Source organism: Branchiostoma floridae, chromosome 7 (genome assembly GCF_000003815.2).
Source record: "Branchiostoma floridae strain S238N-H82 chromosome 7, Bfl_VNyyK, whole genome shotgun sequence".
In the NCBI taxonomy this organism is placed as follows: domain Eukaryota; kingdom Metazoa; phylum Chordata; class Leptocardii; order Amphioxiformes; family Branchiostomatidae; genus Branchiostoma; species Branchiostoma floridae.
Window position 1 is genome coordinate 15,410,418 of NC_049985.1, and position 21,937 is coordinate 15,432,354.

At 42.3% G+C, this 21,937-nt stretch overlaps 1 protein-coding gene across 2 annotated transcripts in view; it reads right to left on the bottom strand.

Moving 5' to 3' along the window:
• Positions 1-21,937, bottom strand: part of LOC118418831 (eukaryotic translation initiation factor 5A-1-like) — a 65,500-nt gene that overhangs the window by 2,966 nt on the left and 40,597 nt on the right. Inside the window, exons 1-2 of one of the 2 annotated variants that reach the window (XM_035824892.1) lie at positions 1,775-1,893; positions 1,064-1,289 (exon numbers count right to left, since the gene is read on the bottom strand). The exons of the other annotated variant lie outside the window; for it this stretch is intronic. Coding sequence (XP_035680785.1) covers positions 1,064-1,273 — 210 coding nt within the window. The 5' untranslated portion in view covers positions 1,274-1,289; positions 1,775-1,893. Of the gene's footprint in view, positions 1-1,063; positions 1,290-1,774; positions 1,894-21,937 lie in introns of those variants that run through there. 2 annotated transcript variants of the gene reach the window in all.

The following is a 21,937-nucleotide window of genomic DNA, read 5'->3' on the forward strand; positions in this document are numbered from 1 at the left end:
TCCCTAGGCCCCCTACTTTAGCACAGAAGACTATCATGATCATTCATGAATCAAAAGAGGTCCTGAAACTGAGAATACGAGGTTGAACATATATATGGTTACATAACATTCTTGGCCAAAGTAGAAATAGTAACCTCCCAATGAACAAAAGTCTGAAATCCCAGTTATTTACGTTAAGGCCACAGCAAGTACATTTATGGATTGCATCTTCTGCAGATTCCAAATTTAATTGGGGGGGGGGGGTGAAAAGAAGATGGTATGGGTAAAAAACAAAATATCTAGATGTTAACTAAAAAAAAGACATCATAAACGTTGGAAGGAGAATTGAAGCGACAAAACATGCTATCACATTCAACAAGTCTATCATTTCTGTATTAAAGTGTGGTAGACTGGTATCAAATATCATTTACCAAGTTGACAACTTCACTCATGGCTACTACATTGGTGCCTCTTTTACTAATATGCAAATGTGTTTTTTTTCGAGTATATATATCATTTTCAGTTACATACGAGAGTTCAGGATGAGTTCAGAAGCAGAGTTTAGCCCTGCATTGGAAAACCGCTAAAAAGAACGATTGTAATCCTTTCTCTCCAAAAATAGAACTAGACAGGACTGAATAAATCATTTTGCAACGATTGACGTTAGTCATTCTGAAGGTTTGGTCATGCTGAAAGTAAATTAATTTGCAAATAGAGTTCCACGATCTCATAACCTCGCCAAATACAGTTGACCTTTACAACTGACGTATTAGAAATAATTCTCATTGATGTTGCAAAGAAGGTCCTTATTTGTTATCATATGTCAGTTGATGGTCATCTCCAACAAAAAACACAAGCTATCCAATGTACTATCAAACCCGTAACCGAAGCTGTCCTTTGTCTTGCCCAGCTTGCCGACACCTAATATAATTACATACGGAATATCTTAAAGATTCATTCAGTAGTTCTCGAGATATGCTCTCCACAAGCAAACAATCAAACAATCACGCCAATAAACAGACAGACCCACAAATGAACTGCATAGAAAACATAACATTCTTGGCCAAATTAGAAAAAATTCTACCTTGGAATGGCCATGTTTTTCTTCTGCGACTGAACCGATCTCCACGATCTTACAAGGACGGCCCTTCAGCATCACGTGGTCATTCTGCCTCAGGCGGGAGGCCTGCATAGGGTAGGTACATTTCGCACCTGCCTCGTTGGTAGATTCGAATTCCCCATATGTGGATCTCAATAAAGTCAAAGTCAAAATCAAATACAGTGCATCTGCCATTGTTTTATTAAATCAGCTGTTGGGAAAAAAAACAGAAAAAGGATGGTCAGACACTCAACTTGGGGAAGAATTCAGGAATGATGACGCTTTTGATTTGATTTGTCAATCCCCAAATATGCTTTCCACATGCTTCAATACAATGTACGAGAGGAGTAAAAACAGAAAGAAACGACATGCCAACACCCGAGGTGGAACCCAGGCGGGTAGATTATAAAGCCAGTGTGCAAGCCACTACGACAGAAAAGGTCGATCAGCCGATTTGGGTGGCTGTTTGTCGCTACTTAAACCCCACACGTTTACACAGTTTAATACCAGAAAGGTTGTCTAAACAAAAGGCCAGTGTTTAGCTGGGAGGGTTGGGGCAAGCTATAACAAATCGCCTTACTCGAAAAATGGTGACATGGCTAATCGTTGCCGGTGTCTGGTTGGTATGTGCACAGCATGTACATATGGAAATGATTGATAAAACACAAATCTAAACGATTTTAAAAACTCACATACCGCCTTTGAGTTGATGAGCCGAAAATATTCAGAAGTGTCCTGAGTTTTAGCCAAGATACTGCCGTCTGGAGCTCGAAGTTCTGCCGATCTGCCCAGTTTGTGGGTTTGATCCTCATGCGGTAACCAAGGACAAATGCAGAAGAACCGGTCCAGTGTCAAAGGTGGGTGTTGTTTACCACAAAAAATATCCTAAGGCGATACGGGCGCTGTTTCATGTATAACAGGGGTATCTATATTTCAGCCATACCACAGGTATGATGAGATACATTGTAACCTTCGCCAAAAGGTTATGTTTTGAGTGTGTTTGTCTGCCTGTCTGTCTGTCTGTGTGTTTGTTTGTGTGAACAGCATAGCTTAAGAAGCCTTGAATGGTTCCCGATGATATTTGGTAGGTGGGTAGGGGTCAGAAAAACGAAGGTCAAGTTCGATAACGGGCCCGCTAGCGGCTTGCTAAGGTACTGCAGTAGAACTTCCATTTTTGATATCTCCTGTTCTGTTTTTGACATCTCGTGTTGTGGTCGTGCTTTTGAGTGGTAGATAGCCACTGGGGCAGAGAGTAAGTGCTGTGAGTTTGGGCCCCCTACTTTTTTGGAACTGCAGGTGCAGATTTTTTAAAAACTTTGGACGAAGCTGTGATTCTCCTTCCCGGAAGAGATGATGGAAATGTGGCTATGAGGCTGCTGTTGTCTACTGTTCAAACGACAGAGGGCTATAAACATTTTCTTGAGAGTGACGTTAACCAATTGTATGCATTCAAAGCGTGTCGAGCCAGCACCATGGAGCTGGTAAGTCTGGCGCAGGGTTGCACTAGTTAACAGTTGGAACTGGCTCTATGTAGCTATTAGAACAGGCACTAATGGGGGTACGGACAATGCTGGGGGTACAGACACTACTGGGGGTACAGACACTGCTGGGGGTACGGACACTGCTGGGGGTACGGACACTACTGGGGGTACAGACACTGCTGGGGGTACGGGCAATGCTGGGGTACAGACACTACTGGGGGTACAGACACTACTGGGGGTACAGACACTGCTGGGGGTACGGACACTACTGAGGGTACGGACACTACTGGGGGTACGGGCAATGCTGGGGTACAGACACTACTGGGGGTACGGACACTACTGGGGGTACGGGCAATGCTGGGGTACAGACACTACTGGGGGTACGGACACTACTGGGGGCACGGACACTACTGAGGATACAGACACTACTGGAGGTACAGACACTACTGGGGGTACGGACACTACTGGAGGTACGGACACTACTGGGGGTACAGACACTACTGGGGGTACGGACACTACTGGGGTTATGGACACTACTGGGGGTACGGACACTACTGGAGGTAAGGACACTACTGGAGTTATGGACACTACTGGGGGTACGGACACTACTGGAGGTAAGGACACTACTGGAGTTATGGACACTACTGGGGGTAAAGACACTACTGGAGTTATGGACACTACTGGGGATATGGTCACTATAGGGGGTATTGTCAATACTGGGAGTACGGACGCAACATGGGTTAGGGACACTACTGGAGGTAAGGACACTACTGGAGTTATGGACACTAATGGTGGTACGGACACTACTGGAGGTAAGGACACTACTGAAGTTATGGACACTACTGGGGGTATGGTCACTATAGGGGGTATTGTCAATGCTGGGAGTACGGACGCAACATGGGTTAGGGACACTACTGGGGGTACGGACACTACTGCACATATAGTCACTACTGGTGGTATGGTAGCTACGGGGGTTACTGTAAATGCAGAAACTTTCGCGGTGGTTTAATGTTCACGATTTTCGCGGTGGCCGCTTCACCGCGCGAACTTAAAACCACCGCGAACATTTTTCCATGGCAGTAAGAGACTACAGTGCATGGTCCTACCGCGAACTTAAAACCACCGTGAAAAGTCCTCTTTACCGCTACAGCGAAATTAAATCTCCTCGAACTTAAATGCATTTACAGTATATGGACGCACAATCTAGGGACGCTACTGGACGTACGGTTCACCTATGACATGCTCTGGATATCCACGATGTGCTTCAAAGCACGACTTGCATTTTAGAAGCACATATTTGATACAAGACTTCGTGCCTCTGTTTTTTCCATAACTTGACTTGGGCCAGAGTCGACATCTGACACGTTCGAATCAGCTGACACATTCGCTGCCCTTCTCGGGGGTAGAAAGTTCCCAAACCTCTCAGCTACATTCAGGCAACGTCATTGGTCCACGTCATAACGTGATACACGTGAGGAAAGTGGTGGTAGTCTTTAGGAAAGGGCAATAGACGTTAAGAAAGGGGATTGCGACTTTCATGTATCTACATTTGTTCTTAGTCACTGCTTCAGTGTTAAGACCAGACAGCAAGTGCTAGCACGATCTGCCATTGTTAACTTCTATCTGCCATTGTTAACTTCTATTTATATTTAACGTCCATGAAACGTAGGTTTTGTAGTGACTGCTGTTTGTATGTCCGGTCGATGTCTACGATGTCTGTCCGCAAGATGACTAGAGAACGTCTGAATGGATTGATTTGATGTTTCGTATATGGGTAGGTCTCAATAAGACAATATGTGTGTTGATGATACATTAATTGTGTGAGTAGGGGAATATGTAACGTTAGATTGTGTAAATTCTTTGGCTTTCATTATTTTTATATTGAAAGTTTGATGTTTGATGTTTGTTTACGTATTGTATAGTAGTTGGTGGGAGGTGGATGTTGTGTCATGTTGATCCAAACACCCCGGCTGTAGGCAACACGATCATAAATCTCACCCCCGAAGACCCCAAACCAACGCCCGCCTTAATGTTTGTATTTAAACAGTAGCTTGGAGGTTTAGATTGTTGTTGATGTTAAATAGAGATAGTTACGTCATGTAATGTAAGTAAAAATTATGTGGTTGATTTGACGTGCCTGATGAGAAGTCAGAAGTTCACACGCGTTCCCAGTGTTAGACTTTCTTTGGGAAGGATGACGGTCGTAGTGAGAGACAAGTAATGAATTATGGCAGTAAGGGTGATGGAGCAAATACTAGTAGTAGTCTCACTGCAAGATATAAGAATGAAAATTTATATATGCATCACTGACATAGGAAGTCGAATGCAGATAAGTATAACTGTGGTTACGTTAATATGTAACCATTCTCCACGACTATTCTTTGGTCTGCGTTTTCGCAGTTGTATATTTGCCATATGCTAGTCATGTTCACCACATACTAGTAGTACACAGGTCATGGTTCCATAATCAATGAAATGAACTACAACAGAATAAAACAATAGTCAATAATCATTTCGCAGGAGCGTGGCATAGTCGAACTCCAGTTTGTTTTCGATAATGAACCCGTATATATGAATTCAAGCATAGACATTTGAAAGCAAAACAGTGACAATATCCAATAGGAGCAATTATAATTTTTTGGAGATACATGTTTATCATCCAATCCTTTTGATGGTTTATTATTCTTACAACCTTCGTTTTCACTTGAATTTCAGAGAAATTTGTTATAATCTTTCTTTTTGCATAGTTTATTGCACGCATTAGTTTACGGGTGACCAGACAATGTCTTCCATAGAATCTCCTTGATAAAATCAAATCAGTGTGGTATCAAATTATGATGTTACACTTAAAGACATAATGTCAGAATATACAATGGACCCTTTGCAACACGCTACTAAGAAGATTCTCTTTACACGTATTTTACAACAAAGCTGTACATGGTGAAAACTGGCTCTGGAGAACACTGTGATAAAACCCATTGGTTTTTATTACACAAATTATATACTAATCACATAACTCAATATTGATTCTTAATTTTATCTATAGTTATACAGTATCTTGGATATTTTCATGTGTATTTACAAGTTAAAGTAAATATTGACTTATCGTTGAAGAGGTTCAGCGATCGTGTATGAGGAATTCATTAGAATGATTTACAATCAGTGACTCTTAAAAACATGTAAAACACGTACATCCAGATTTGGAGAGAAGACCAACGTAAGTCCTAAGATTAGGTTTGGTCCTAAAACTATGTCAATCCCGGATCAGGATGTACTATGCAGACATCTAAAATTTGGGGATACGTGTTTTACGTGTTTGAAGAGCTACTAAAGGAAGAATTCTATTTACAATCTTGACTTAAACATTGGATTGAAATAATCTTGATATTCTAGCGATTTTCTATGTATGATAAGGTTCCGTGACTCTATTGTGTGGTTTAGATAGTCAAATCTCTTTGATCCACACAATAAAATAAATAGGCACGCTAAGACGGTTATAATTGACTCGACCATGTACTGGACACACCTAGTATATATACAGTCTAGCAAATCCCATTACAAAACGTTAAAGTGCATGCTCAGCGGACTACCTTATAGCTTACATTCAAACACGTTTTCAGTCTCAAAGACATGACATAAACACAGTTGCCTTCAGTTGTGTAATAATCACATTATACTTTCTCAGTACTTATCTATGGCTTTCAATTGATATATTTGTTGTATATGCTTAAAACTTATATTTTTTTATAAATTCTAATATTTGCAAGACATATCCACGAGGCAGAATTTCAATCCACCCATAATCACATATAACAACCGGATAAAATGTCTATACATGTATACATACACTACGTAATATAGATAATATTATACTAAACACACACCAAACCAATAACAAGGGTCTGATGGATTACCTTGAAGCAGAATTAGAATCTTTACGGCTTGGGTTCCGACTTCTACCCTAAACTACGAGGTCAATAAGTTCTCGGCCTCACCCGAGGAAAAGTGCGCACAACACAAATTCCAAGGCGTCATTATCATATAGTATGTTATCAATGACAATCCAATTTCAAATCATTGTGGTCATCTAGCTATGTTCCAGACGACGTCCGTTCAAAGATCAGTAAGTAAGTGGTGAGAACAATGTAACTCGCGCATAAAGCGGCCCGACCAACATTCAACTGACCTCTTTTGTTGGGAGGGGCAGGTTGTAATTATATACGTACAGCCCCGTATAACGTAGTAAATAAGGATGAACTGTGAACAATGTGGGTGGCAATCCTTGTGCCATGAAATATACAAAAAAGGAATGCTCACAATTATTTGAACTTTGGTAGGCATTCATATCAAGATTTATAATTAAGGGTTAATGACCCGCCCCGAGGTGTATATGGTGTCATAACGCCTGGTCCTTTGCTATAACCACCGAATAAAACCACCGAGTGAGCGAAGTTATGACACCATATATACCGAGGAACAGGTGGGTCATTAACCCTATCATCATATAGCCTACCCACACTGAGTAGATTAGAGTAGTGTAGAGTTTCCAGTTGAGTAGGAGCGACAAATTCTTTTCTAAAACATACATCTTTTATTCAGTACATACATTTGAACAGTGAATTTGAACAACATAAAACTTGTACGTGAAATGTATTTCTGTTCCAAGGCTTAAAATAAGAACAAAGTCGATTCATTATGTTACAAACTGTTGCACGCTCCGTATTTCTCCACTCGCCAATTCTCCAGTTTGTCGAGTTCGTTCGTATCAGACGCTAAATCTCTACCGGCTTTCCTGAGGTATTCCGGGATCCCTGTGCTTCACAGAATCTTGTTCACTACGAACACAGACACGACTTCTCCGAAGAAAGGTAGCATTTTGGTCCTCCAGCGCCATGGCCGCTACTCAATGGCGGACCGTGGTGTTATTGTCGTCTGAACTTGAATGGGCGGGGTGCAAATATTTGCAGTTTAAATTGGACATGACTTGAAATAGATGTTATTATCTTAAATAATATAGGTAATTCAATGTTGTTTTAAGACAGCAAATGTTTTCTTTGAACAAAGAAACACGCACTACCGATGTTAATAGAGGGAGCCATCCCCCCTGCCATGCCTGTACTTATTCCCCTATCTTGGCAGATGGACGATTCCTGGATATCTCATTCTGATTGGCCAGCGTCCTGTATGTCTGTCCTCCTGATTGGTTTAAACTTTCAAAAGTTTTATCACATATGTGATAATCAAAAATTTAATGCACGGATGTTACGGCGTCATAACCAGCATGAAATGGGGCCTTCTGATTGGCCCACGACCCCTGGCTATATGATAATTCACAATCATTATGATTGTGAGTTGTGCACCTTCTTTTTGAGTCATTATCACCCCTCGTACATTTTTCGCTGACAACAAGCGTATATAACGTATATACAACAAGCTTAAAGCAAACAGATCATCACCCGAATCTAACAGTAGTACGGATCAAACAATGATAATCACAACGACATTGAGCTGTACAGCCACCAGATAACAGAAAAATGTATTATAAATTTCATTCCATGATCTACCATGCATATGTAATGGTACTCACTTGTGTGACATCTTGTAAAGAAAATGGAAATGTTGGAAAGTGAGATATTCCGTTAATAGGAGTGGTCATTTACAACTACTATGTGGATAGAAGAGGGGGTGTACTGCTAATTATCTGAATCTGTAATGACCTGTTTCAGTTGTTCTTCCAGTTGAAGATAGTAACTGGCCTTTTCGTAATCACCGAGATCTCTACAGGCGACACACAAATTGTTAAGCGATTTTACAATCTCAGGGTGTGCGGTGTTCTCGCCATAGATATCCCGCTTCATCTGCAGTGACTGTTCATGATAGTTGATCGCCTTTCTGTGATCCCCGAGGTTACTCCAGACAATACCCAAGTTGTTAAGTGAGGCAGTGATGTCAGGATGTGAAGTGCCTTTACCATATATACTCCGGTTCATCTGTAGTGACTGTTCGTAATAACTGACCGCCTTTTTATGATCACCAACTCCTTCCAAGGCCCGACCGAAGTTGTTGAGAGAGGCAGCGATGTCAGGATGTGCAGTGTCCTCACCATAGATACCCCGCCTCATCTGTAGTGACTGTTCATTATAGCCGGCCGCCTTTCTATGATCCCCAAGGTTGCCCCAGGCGTCACCCAAGTTGTTAAGTGAGGTGGCGATGTCAGGATGTGCGGTGTCCTCACCGTAGATACATTGCTGCATCTGTAATGACTGTTCATAATAGCTGATCGCCTTTCTGTGATCCCCAAGGTCAATCCAGGCGGCACCCAGGTTGTTAAGAGAGGCAGCGATGTCAGGATGTGCAGTTTCCTCACCACAGATACTCCCCATCATGTTTAGTACCTGTTGATAATAGTAGACCGCCTTTCTATGATTTCCAAGGCTTCTCCAGGTGCTACCCAAGTTGTTAAGAGAGGCGGCGACGTCACGATGCACGGAGTCCTCACCATAGCTGCTCCTCATTATCTTAACTGCATTTTCCAAATAGCTGACCGCCTTTTTGTAATCCCCAAGGTTTCTCCAGGCGTTACCCAAGTTGTTAAGGGAGGCGGCGATGTCAGGATGTGCAGTGTTCTCACTAAAGATTCTCCGCTTCATCTGCAGTGACTGTTCAAAATAGCTGACCGCCTTTCTGTGATCCCCAAGGTTACTCCAGGCGTTGCCCAAGTTGTTAAGTGAGTCGGCGATGGCAGGATGTGCGGTGTCCTCACCATAGATACTCCGTCTCATCTGCAACGACTGTTCATAATAGCTGATCGCCTTCCTGTCGTCCCCGAGTTTACTCCAGGTGTTACCCAAATTGTTAAATGAGTCGGCGATGTCAGGATGTGCGGTGTTCTCACCATAGATACTCCGCCTCATCTGCAGTGACTGTTCATAATAGCTGACTGCCGTTCTGTGATCACCAAGGTCACTCCAGGCGTTACCCAAGTTGTTAAGTGAGAGGGCGATGTAAGGATGTGCAGTGTCAACACCGTAAATACTCCGCCTCATCTGTAGTGACTGTTCATGGTAGCTAACTGCCATTCTGAGATCACCAAGGACTCTCCAGGCTTCACCCAAGTTGTTAAGTGACCTGGAGATGGCAGGATGTGCAGTGTCCTCACCATAGATACATCGATTCATCTGTAGTGCCTGTTCATAATAGCTGACCATCTTTCTGTGATCACCAAGGCCAAACCAGACAATACCCAAGTTGCCAAGCAACTCGGCAATGGCAGGATGTGCGGTGTTCTTGCCATAGATACTTATCACCATCTGTAGTGACTGTTCATAGTAGCTCTCTGCCTTTCTGTGATCACCAAGGTTGCCCCAGACAATACCCAAGTTGTTAAGTGTAATGACGATGTCTTGATGTGCCGTGTCATCACCATAGATAGCCCGCATCATCTGAAGCGCCTGTTCATAATAGCTGATCGCCTTTTTGTAATCCCCAAGGTTGCTACAGGCTTCACCCAAATTGTCAAGTGAGCGGGCGACGTCGGGAAGTACAGTGTTCTCCAAATTTATACTCCACCTAATCAGTAGTGACTGTTCACAATGGCAAACAGCCTTTTCGTGATCACCAAGGGTCCCCAAAGCAAAGGCCAAGTTCTCAAGCGTTTCTGCAAAATCACTGTCCGCAGTGTTTTCACCATATTTCTTTATATACTTGTGTACCGTTTTTTCTGCGCATGTCTTAAAATTTTCGAAATCACACAGGCTTTTATATACCTCTGCTTTCAGCTCTGAAGAATTGTCGAATAAGATTGACGGCTCTTTAACTGGCTGGATGTCCGTCATCTGTGACATAAAGTGCTTCAGGGGTCTTTCTGTATAATAATATCTCATGAGCTGTTTTGCATTTGAGATGTAAAACACTCTCTGTAGTTTCTCTTCAATACCCGTATCGGTCGACATTGACCATAAGACTGACATGTTTTCCACCTGACCACGATTGTTCATGTATGTCCGCAGCCTCAGTTCTGCTGAGATACTGACCAGTACCATCAAGTGATGTGCGTTCTCACTGTTGACGACTCCACGGTTTTTTAACTCCTGAATGGTCTCCCAGATTGTGGTCGGTTGTATGTTATTAAGTAGCGCCCAAAAGGACACTGCAAGGCTTGAAAACCGATAAATTTCTTTCTTGACATTTCTCAGTTCAGTTGTGAGAGGCTGGATTTCAAAATTCGATACATTATCACCCAATAAATTAATTGCCATTAACAGCGGAACTCTGTCATTAGTGTCTTGAAGTTGCTGAGTCCATAACGACCTGTACTCATCTACCAAGCCATGGTCTCCTGTTATAAGAGACACATTTCCCAGTATGGTAGCGAGATGGTAGCCTTTGTTTAAATGGAGAGTAAGGTCTTCTTTTAGAACGTTGGTCATGTTGCTTGGTGTGCGGATGAGTTCGCTTGTTCCTGTGCTGTTTCTACCCCTACCCAAGGGAGTCTTGCATGCATGTGGCATGGCTCCATCAAACGCAAAACCGCGCGGTGTTACTGAGTCATAAAACCAGTTGTCCAGTGGGTCGTCTGAGTAGAAATCATTAAGAGACTTAATCCCCATGGCAGGGAGGATGGTCTCTCCACAGGCAGTTTAAGGCCTGTGACACCTGTAGATTCTCAGTCGAGCAGTTATATGGCCACAACTTTTGATGTAACCACCTGTTTTCAACAATTTTTGGCCAGTTAACGTAATTCACCAATATTCAAAATATGATGACAAGAAAATTGTGGATCCTCAATATTTTGGGTTTAAAAAAACATTTTTTGGTAAAAAATAGGGATGCTATTAAAATGGGTCTGTGCCCACTATGAAATGATAATCTAACTGAGTCATATTTTCTGGAGTAATAGATTATATCTCTGTGATATCTAATATGCCTGGGGATCTTGCCGCTATACCTAGGTAAGGCTTCATTTTGGGGCAAAAACAGAATTTTTTGACAATTTTTAGGTATTTTTCGTACAAATATCAATACAGCCACGGAAATAAAAGATATTGCAAGAAGACCCGCTTGATTTCCGAAGGTCTGAGGCTTAATGAACCTAAATCTGCACAAAACTCGTAATAAAACTGGTGCCCTGATGTGGGCAGGGGCCGACGAAACACTACTTACCCTACAAGAACTGCGTCCAAGTAAGACATGCTTGACTGTACGTAACATAAACCGATGGTAAAATATGAATGTTTCATGTCTGTATCTATTAAATCGCTGTTGTATCAATGCGAAATTTCGCAAGCAGTTAGCCTTATAAGGCATCAGTCAACTGCCATACAATCATTTTGGGCTAGAAATATCGATTTATAGCATTATTTTGCTGTTTCCTTGAAGTATGAGCGCCTCGCTGTTTTCCCGCCACTCCACACCCCGGGAGGTCGGAACTCATGTTCGGACTGTACCACTTGCAGCTCTCGCGGGGGTGCCCTTTTGTTAACCGCTGCTAGTTATGTCGATATCTAATAAATACTAGATCAATATCTTTAACACTCAACATTAATAAGTCTTAAAAAGTAGTTAGTGTAACCCATACATCGTAAGTTCCTGTTTTCGCAATGTAACATTAGATACTGACATTGGACCGTTCTAAAACGCTCCGGCCCGGCGGGGTTACCTAAGGTCACGCAGTGGTTCGAATTTCCTGTTCGACCAAAATTGTCACAGGCCTTAAAGTGCCCGTGTAAGCATTACCGTTAAATGTACCTCAACTTCTTACAATTATACTTACGCTTCACATCTCCATGATATCCTAAGCAGACATAAATAAAACTAATTATCATACTAGTATTCAAAAAACCTCGGGGTTCCCCAAGCAGCTGTCATACAAATCACCTCACCATCTGCTTGGAGCTAAGCCCATTAACAAACACTTAAAGCACGATGCCTGTTCCAATATATCGCAGATATAGGGGTGATTTCTGATATTATTACATCAATTATAACGACAGATACGGCGCTCAAAATCTCATCGATTCGAGCTTTCATCACACCCCACCAACACAACAAGTATGAAACCAATCCATCCAGCCGTTCTAGAGTAATCTTGTTCAAAGACAGAGACACATAACAGAAAATATATTACCTCCATTCCATGACATTTCATGGAGGTAAAAACGTATGAAAACAGAGCGAAATAACAATGGATAAAAGTGGAAGAAGGGATTACGCATTCTAATAAGAACCACTTGGTACCAACTCACTTCTCCAAGCAGATGTATACATTGTATAATATGCCTCACTTATGTTCTTCTTTTGTGATAATGGATTTGATTTGCAAGTTCCGAGGGCTAGTTGCGACATGACACAATGATACAGACAGAGCGATATAACAATGGATAGAATTGTAAGTGACAAACTATTCTAATAAGAACTGCAAAATATTCGGACTGCAGTTACGGGCTTTCGACCCAGTACTGATAACAACCGCTAAATGACGTAAGTGTCTTGTAACGTCACATGTATACGTATACCTGGCCTTGGCAGAAGGTCTCATTGATGAGTTTCTTTTTCCCATAGACTTCTATGTTATAATTCGTGGTTTAAATGGGCGCGTTCATAATGAAGCTACGTAAAATTTTAGCAGATTTTTTATTCTATGTTGAGCACATTTACCCTATATTCCCCTCGTGGGGGAAAACTTTCCAACGTCAACTATACGTAGGTTCTTTTTTATAGCAGTTACAAGCTACGATTAATTAATCCCCACAAAAGGCACTTTTTCGCTTCTAATGTACAACCGCACCACTCAGAACCCAGGACTGTGTACCTCCGACCTAGTGCGCGGCTGCAACGCTTTACCTGCTAATTTCTTCAGTTACAAACAAGCTTTCACTAATCTAACTTTTGAGATCAGTTCCGCTGGCTAAAAGGGAATTTCTCTACGCTAAAAACACTCGTCCATTCAGCCGTTTATTTTTTGATTCGGGTCTATGTTAGGGTACCCACTCGGAGTAATACACCAACTTAGTGAGACCAGCACAGCACGAAAACAACTATTTAAGCCAAGTTTCAGAGATACGTATAAAAACCTTAAAGGCGGAGAAATATTTCAGAAGATTTTAAGATCTATTAAAGGCATTGGAAACATACATCTGGCCTTTACGTAAGATTTCAGCGTTTGTAAATGTAACTTAATCTGTCGTGTTTCTTTACGTGAATTTTACATGTATTTTAGTATGCCGAAAAGACAACTTAAATGTTTAAAAAAGTTATAAAAAAATATTTAGAGCTTTTGTGAATTTCATGCAATTGACTAACACATTAACATGATTTATGCATGCAGTTATTCATCATTGACTAACATACACATGTCAAAATTATAAAATCATTAATCAATCGGCGGTTTTGTCATTTTTACATAAATTATGCAAATTAATGCCTCATTACCATATTTGGTTTCTGCTTATATTCCACCTATCATAATTGACAAGTGTTACATTTATTGAAGTCCAGTTATTGCAAACAATGGAATTATACAATTCCCTCATTAATTATGCAAATTTAGTCCTCATTTACATAACATGCATATTATTATGAACATCTTTGCCCAGGCTACCTGCATGCCTAAAATGATGCCAATTCGTCAATCCTTTCTGCAGTTATCCTCTTTAGAATGTCTGGACAAAAACGCCCCTGCAGTTCCGAAATTAAATGTTAGGGGGCTGAAACCAGCCCCACTTTGTCATGACCATGCAAGCTATCTACCAGCCAAATGTCAAGACCATAGCATGTCTGAAACAAGAGATACATTGAAAAAACTGCTATTATAGAATATTCTCATTAATTATGCAAATGTACTCCTATTTTGCATAATTAGTATCTTATCGTGTACAACATTGTCTAAGGTACCTACATACCAAAAATGGTGAAAATCCGTTGTTCCCTTCTTGAGTTATCCTCTTCAGAAGTTTTTGACAAAAATGCCCCTGCTATCCCAAAACTAGACGCTAGGGGGCCCAAACTTATGTCATTTCTTCCTGAGCACAAGAGCTATCTAATACTCAAAAATCGTGACCATAGCATGTTTAGAACACCGAGATAGCAAAACCGGAAGTTGCGCTGCAGTACCAAGGGGAGCCGCTAGGGGGCCCAAAATCTAATCATTTCTAGCTTTCATCACACACTACCAACACACCAAGTATGAAACCGATCCACCCAGCCATTCTTGAGTTATCTTGTTTACACACACACACACAAACACACAGACAGACACACAAACGCAGGGTAAAATATAACCTCCATGACATTTCATGGAGGTAATAATCCGTTTTACTGTTTTACCACTGTGGTAATATTTCAAGTTTTTTAATATAAAACTGACAAATACCGTTTCTCTAGATCTGTTTACCAAACTTACCTCGGCTATGTTAGATATAATAAGCCTTTGTCTGCGTTTGATAAAGCATTGCGTCATCTACATGTAGATCTGCAGTTTTAAAACAGTGGCAAGATTTACTGTCAAAACTGACAATTGCGTTTTCCGGGACAAAATGTTATGTTAATACCTCAGAAAAGTCAATTACAATATTCTTCTATGTTGTTTGTTCCGAAAGCATATGACGTATTCGATCTTTCTGTGCGCAATTTTTTTATTAGAACAGGGAATACCTCTTACGTTTAGCTTATATGCGCTCCCTTACGTTACGAGTACATTAAATACTGCGTTTTTCTGTTGAATATACGGCATCTGTAATCTATTTCGAACCGCCGTTTACGCAAAGAAGGGGGGGTTCCCCCGTTTAGCTTATATGTTGCCAAGAGGTATATGAAATCTTGCGTATTTCTGTTAAACATACGACATGTTTAATCTTTGAATCAAGGCAGTTTAAGTGAACATGGGGAGACCTCCTCCGTTTAGCTTATGTTGCCAAAACGTATATGAAATGTTGCGTATTACTGTAAAACACACGACATGTTTAATCTTTGCACAGCACGAAATCTGGTATTTAAGCAAGCTTAAACTCAACGTAAACGCGACGTTTCTGCACCCTTTCCGCAACTTAACGACATCTATCCGTGAACGTAAAGGTTCCCTTTAATGTTACCTTTACGTTGGCACTTAAATGTGCGTTTCGGCACTCCTTCACGTGCCTTTCCGCAACTATTAGACGCTTAAAGGCGTCGTTAATGACAGTCTTTCGTAACCTATACGGGCGGAAAGCACGCGTTTATTAAGACCTTTCTGCACCCTTTCCGCAACTTAACGACATCTATCCGTGAACGTAAAGATTCCCTTTAATGCACTTATATGTACGTTTCCGCACTCCTTCACGTGCCTTTCCGCAACTATTAGACGCTTAAAGGCGTCGTTAATGACAGTTTTTCGTAACCTATACGGGCGGAAAGCACGCGTTTCTTAAGACCTTTCCGTGATCTTTTGACCACATTTACAGTCGATTTCCGTCACGATTTCCCCACGTTTATGTGTCGTTTACACACCCTGAAAGGCACGTGAAGAAGTGCAGAAACTTACTTATCCGAACGCTTTCCGTGATCTTTCCTTGGACTATAGTTGTCATTTATTTTTAGTAAAGGCGGCGTAAGTTTAAACCTTTCCGCATCTTTAGGTAGGCTTTATGTGTTTTGTGTGGCTTAAATTGGAACTTTTGCATCGGGTATGCGTGTCTTATTTGGTGTGAATCATACCTACACCGGTATCTACATTGTATGGCTTCGCCGTCTAAACTATCTTGTGATTGTAATTGTGGACTTGGATTGGTCGACCGAGGGAACAATCGGTGTACAATATCCATGCACGAATCTCCGCTACATTTAAGTCCACAATTTGGAGTCCAGTGTCGGGCGATACGCCTGGAAAGACGTCATTTCAAGCAACATAGTTCCATCTGGCCATCACATTAGGAAAAATCCGCTGAGATTCCCGAAGACGGGTACTGTTTTGTGATGAACAGGCCGTGCTCTCCATGTCTACGCCAGCTTATGCTGGTCAAGACGACACAGTCTTGAATTTTACCCTGAGTTGTGCCCCGTTGAAGACTCTCCAGCATACGTACTCCGTTTCCGGCAAGCCGTGAGTGTCCTATGGTTATGTCCGTTCCGTCCTGTAGTTCCGTTGGAATCCATTTGCGGCAAAGCCACGCCGATAATCCGTGTGTTGAAACGGGTCCAAGGCTCCTTCTTGACTTGACCCGAAACAGACGCCCTGCAAACTGGTTTCTTCTATAAATTATGGCATATTCGTTAGGTTTAAAAAACCCACCTTTGTCTGTCATTGGATAACGCCCAACACATGACTGGCCTCTTCTGGGAGCTGCTAATTAGAAATTCAATGCCGCGTTGTTCGTTATTCATAGTTGACGGCGAATAAATTTGAACTTGAAAAACACCATCCCCTTTGTACGCTGTTTAGCCAAGGTTAAGCTAAACACAACTGTTACTTAAACCTCCCCCCTTTTATGTAAAGTCAGCTCAAATGTAACGGAAAGACATCGGAAAGATTGTATCTCTTATATGTAGCTTTCACACAGGAGGAGATTTTCTTTTCTTGGTTTTAAAACTTAACACGCAAACACAGCAGGAGCTATTCATTTGAAGCCGCTGCTTTATTGAACGGCGCATGTGGTATATTGAGCGGAAAATACTCTTAAGCAATGCCTCTTCTTAAAAATAAACGGTACCATTCTGACATCCTTTTTTGCACCTATACATAAAAGGGGGAGGTCTCTATAGACCTATACTAATAAGAGTATGTTAATGAGATCAATTGTAACGGAAGGGCAACGAAAAGATATCATCTCCTATTGGTAATTTCCACTTTAGAGAACCACGAAAATAAAAAAAAGGCGAAGGTCAACTGATTGTATGTGAACGTATGGTCGGTTCAAAGCCTGTAGATGTTTTCTGTACATAAGCAATACCCGTTTCATATACGGCACATATAAGGATGCTTGAAGGTTATGTAAAAATATTACATGTATTTAATCTGCCTTAACGATTACGGAAAGGTTACGGAAATGTAGAACCATGGTTTCCGTGGTCGTTACGATACCGTAATCTCTGCGGAAATATTTTCCCACCTTTAGGCTACATTTAAGTATCTCGGAAAGTATGCTTAAATATTCGTTTTCGTGCTGTGTTGTTTTTGGAACACAGCCTGTCTCGCGGTTGCGCCTAAACAGAGTCCGCATACTGAAGAATATCTCGAGAAGGAAGTATCCGAAGATTTTGCAGTTTTCATCTCTCAATTCCTCACTATGCAACCTTTCCAAAGATACTTAGCTTGCCAGGCCGGAACTTAAAGCCTAAGCTACAAACGCGTTCTTAAGTCATCACCCTACCCGTTGCCGTGACAGGCTGTGTTCCAAAAACAAGCTCGCGGTTGCGCCTAAACAGAGTCCGCATACTCAAGAATATCTCGAGAAGGAAGTATCCAAAGATTTTGCGGTTTTCATCTCTCAATTCCTCACTATGCAACCTTTCCAATAATACCAAGCTTGCCAGGCCGGAACTTAAAGCCTAAGCTACAAACGCGTTCTTAAGTCATCACCCTACCCGTTGTCATGACTAGGCGGTGTTCCAAAAACAAGCTCACGGTTGCGCCTAAACAGAGTCCGCATACTCAAGAATATCTCGAGAAGAAAGTATCCGAAGATTTTGCGGTTTTCATCTTTCAATTTCTCACTATGCAACCTTTCCAATAATACCAAGCTTGCCAGGCCGGAACTTAAAGCCTAAGCTACAAACGCGTTCTTAAGTCATCACCCTACCCGTTGCCGTGACAGGCTGTGTTCCAAAAACAAGCTGGCGGTTGCGCCTAAACAGAGTCCGCATACTGAAGAATATCTCGAGAAGGAAGTATCCGAAGATTTTGCAGTTTTCATCTCTCAATTCCTCACTATGCAACCTTTCCAAGATACCAAGCTTGCCAGGCCGGAACTTAAAGCCTAAGCTACAAACGCGTTCTTAAGTCATCACCCTACCCTTTGTCATTACTAGGCGGCGTTCCAAAAACAAGCTCGCGGTTGCGCCTAAACAAAGTCCGCATACTCAAGAATATCTCGAGAAGGAAGTATCCGAAGATTTTGCGGTTTTCATCTCTCAATTCCTCACTATGCAACCTTTCCAAAGATACCAAGCTTGCCAGGCCGGAACTTAAAGCCTAAGCTACAAACGCGTTCTTAAGTCATCAACCTACCCGTTGCCGTGACAGGCTGTGTTCCAAAAACAAGCTGGCGGTGGCGCCTAAACAGAGTCCGCATACTCAAGAATATCTCGAGAAGGAAGTATCCGAAGATTTTGCAGTTTTCATCTCTCAATTCCTCACTATGCAACCTTTCCAAAGATACCAAGCTTGCCAGGCCGGAACTTAAAGCCTAAGCTACAAACGCGTTCTTAAGTCATGCATCACCCTACCCGTTGCCGTAACAGGCTGTGTTCCAAAAACAAGCTCGCGGTTGCGCCTAAACAGAGTCCGCATACTCAAGAATATCTCGAGAAGAAAGTATCCGAAGATTTTGCGGTTTTCATCTCTCAATTCCTCACTATGCAACCTTTCCAATAATACCAAGCTTGCCAGGCCCGGAACTTTAAGCCCTAAGCTACCAACGCAGTTCTTAAGTCACCACCCCTACCCGTTGTCATGACTAGGCGGTGTTCCAAAAACAAGCTCGCGGTTGCGCCTAAACAGAGTCCGCATACTCAAGAATATCTCGAGAAGGAAGTATCCGAAGATTTTGCGGTTTTCATGTCTCAATTCCTCACTATGCGACCTTTCCAATAATACCAAGCTTGCCAGGCCGGAACTTAAAGCCTAAGCTACAAACGCGTTCTTAAGTCATCACCCTACCCGTTGCCGTGACAGCCTGTGTTCCAAAAACAAGCTCGCGGTTGCGCCTAAACAGAGTCCGCATACTCAAGAATATCTCGAGAAGGAAGTATCCGAAGATTTTGGGGTTTTCATCTCTCATTTCCTCACTATGCAACCTTTCCAAAGATACCAAGCTTGCCAGGCCGGAACTTAAAGCCTAAGCTAAAAACGCGTTCTTAAGTCATCACCCTACCCGTTGTCATGACTAGGCGGTGTTCCAAAAACAAGCTCGCGGTTGCGCCTAAACAAAGTCCGCATACTCAAGAATATCTCGAGAAGGAAGTATCCGAAGATTTTGCGGTTTTCATCTCTCAATTCCTCACTATGCAACCTTTCCAAAAATACCAAGCTTGCCAGGCCGGAACTTAAAGCCTAAGCTACAAACGCGTTCTTAAGTCATCACCCTACCCGTTGCCGTAACAGGCTGTGTTCCAAAAACAAGCTGGCGGTGGCGCCTAAACAGAGTCCGCATACTCAAGAATATCTCGAGAAGGAAGTATCCGAAGATTTTGCGGTTTTCATCTCTCAATTCCTCACTATGCAACCTTTCCAAAGATACCAAGCTTGCCAGGCCGGAACTTAAAGCCTAAGCTACAAACACGTTCTTAAGTCATCAACCTACCCGTTGTCATGACTAGGCGGTGTTCCAAAAACAAGCTCGCGGTTGCGCCTAAACAGAGTCCGCATACTCAAGAATATCTCGAGAAGGAAGTATCCGAAGATTTTGCGGTTTTCATCTCTCAATTCCTCACTATGCAACCTTTCCAAAGATGCCAAGCTTGCCAGGCCGGAACTTAAAGCCTAAGCTACAAACGCGTTCTTAAGTCATCAACCTACCCGTTGCCGTGACAGGCTGTGTTCCAAAAACAAGCTGGCGGTGGCGCCTAAACAGAGTCCGCATACTCAAGAATATCTCGAGAAGGAAGTATCCGAAGATTTTGCGGTTTTCATCTCTCAATTCCTCACTATGCAACCTTTCCAAAGATACCAAGCTTGCCAGGCCGGAACTTAAAGCCTAAGCTACAAACGCGTTCTTAAGTCATGCATCACCCTACCCGTTGCCGTAACAGGCTGTGTTCCAAAAACAAGCTCGCGGTTGCGCCTAAACAGAGTCCGCATACTCAAGAATATCTCGAGAAGAAAGTATCCGAAGATTTTGCGGTTTTCATCTCTCAATTCCTCACTATGCAACCTTTCCAATAATACCAAGCTTGCCAGGCCGGAACTTAAAGCCTAAGCTACAAACGCGTTCTTATGTCATCACCCTACCCGTTGTCATGACTACGCGGTGTTCCAAAAACAAGCTCGCGGTTGCGCCCTAACAGAGTCCGCATACTCAAGAATATCTCGAGAAGGAAGTATCCGAAGATTTTGCGGTTTTCATCTCTCAATTCCTCACTATGCAACCTTTCCAAAGATACCAAGCTTACCAGGCCGGAACTTAAAGCCTAAGCTACAAACGCGTTCTTAAGTCACCACCCTACCCGTTGTCATGACTAGGCGGTGTTCCAAAAACAAGCTCGCGGTTGCGCCTAAACAGAGTACGCATACTCAAGAATATCTCGAGAAGGAAGTATCCGAAGATTTTGCGGTTTTCATCTTTCAATTCCTCACTATGCAACCTTTCCAAAGATACCAAGCTTGCCAGGCCGGAACTTAAAGCCTAAGCTACAAACGCGTTCTTAAGTCATCACCCTACCCGTTGTCATGACTAGGCGGTGTTCCAAAAACAAGCTCGCGGTTGCGCCTAAACAGAGTCCGCATACTCAAGAATATCTCGAGAAGGAAGTATCCGAAGATTTTGCGGTTTTCATCTCTCAATTCCTCACTATGCAACCTTTCCAAAGATACCAAGCTTGCCAGGCCGGAACTTAAAGCCTAAGCTACAAACACGTTCTTAAGTCATCACCCTACCCGTTGCCGTAACAGGCTGTGTTCCAAAAACAAGCTGGCGGTGGCGCCTAAACAGAGTCCGCATACTCAAGAATATCTCGAGAAGGAAGTATCCGAAGATTTTGCGGTTTTCATCTCTCAATTCCTCACTATGCAACCTTTCCAATAATACCAAGCTTGCCAGGCCGGAACTTAAAGCCTAAGCTACAAACGCGTTCTTAAGTCATCACCCTACCCGTTGTCATGACTACGCGGTGTTCCAAAAACAAGCTCGCGGTTGCGCCTTAACAGAGTCCGCATACTCAAGAATATCTCGAGAAGGAAGTATCCGAAGATTTTGCGGTTTTCATATCTCAATTCCTCACTATGCAACCTTTCCAAAGATACCAAGCTTGCCAGGCCGGAACTTAAAGCCTAAGCTACAAACGCGTTCTTAAGTCATGCATCACCCTACCCGTTGCCGTAACAGGCTGTGTTCCAAAAACAAGCTCGCGGTTGCGCCTAAACAGAGTCCGCATATCCACCTTGGATAATACTCGTTAATCATGTTCCGAAGATTTTCCGGTTTTCATATCTCAATTTCTCACTATGCAACCTTTCCAAAGATACCCAGCT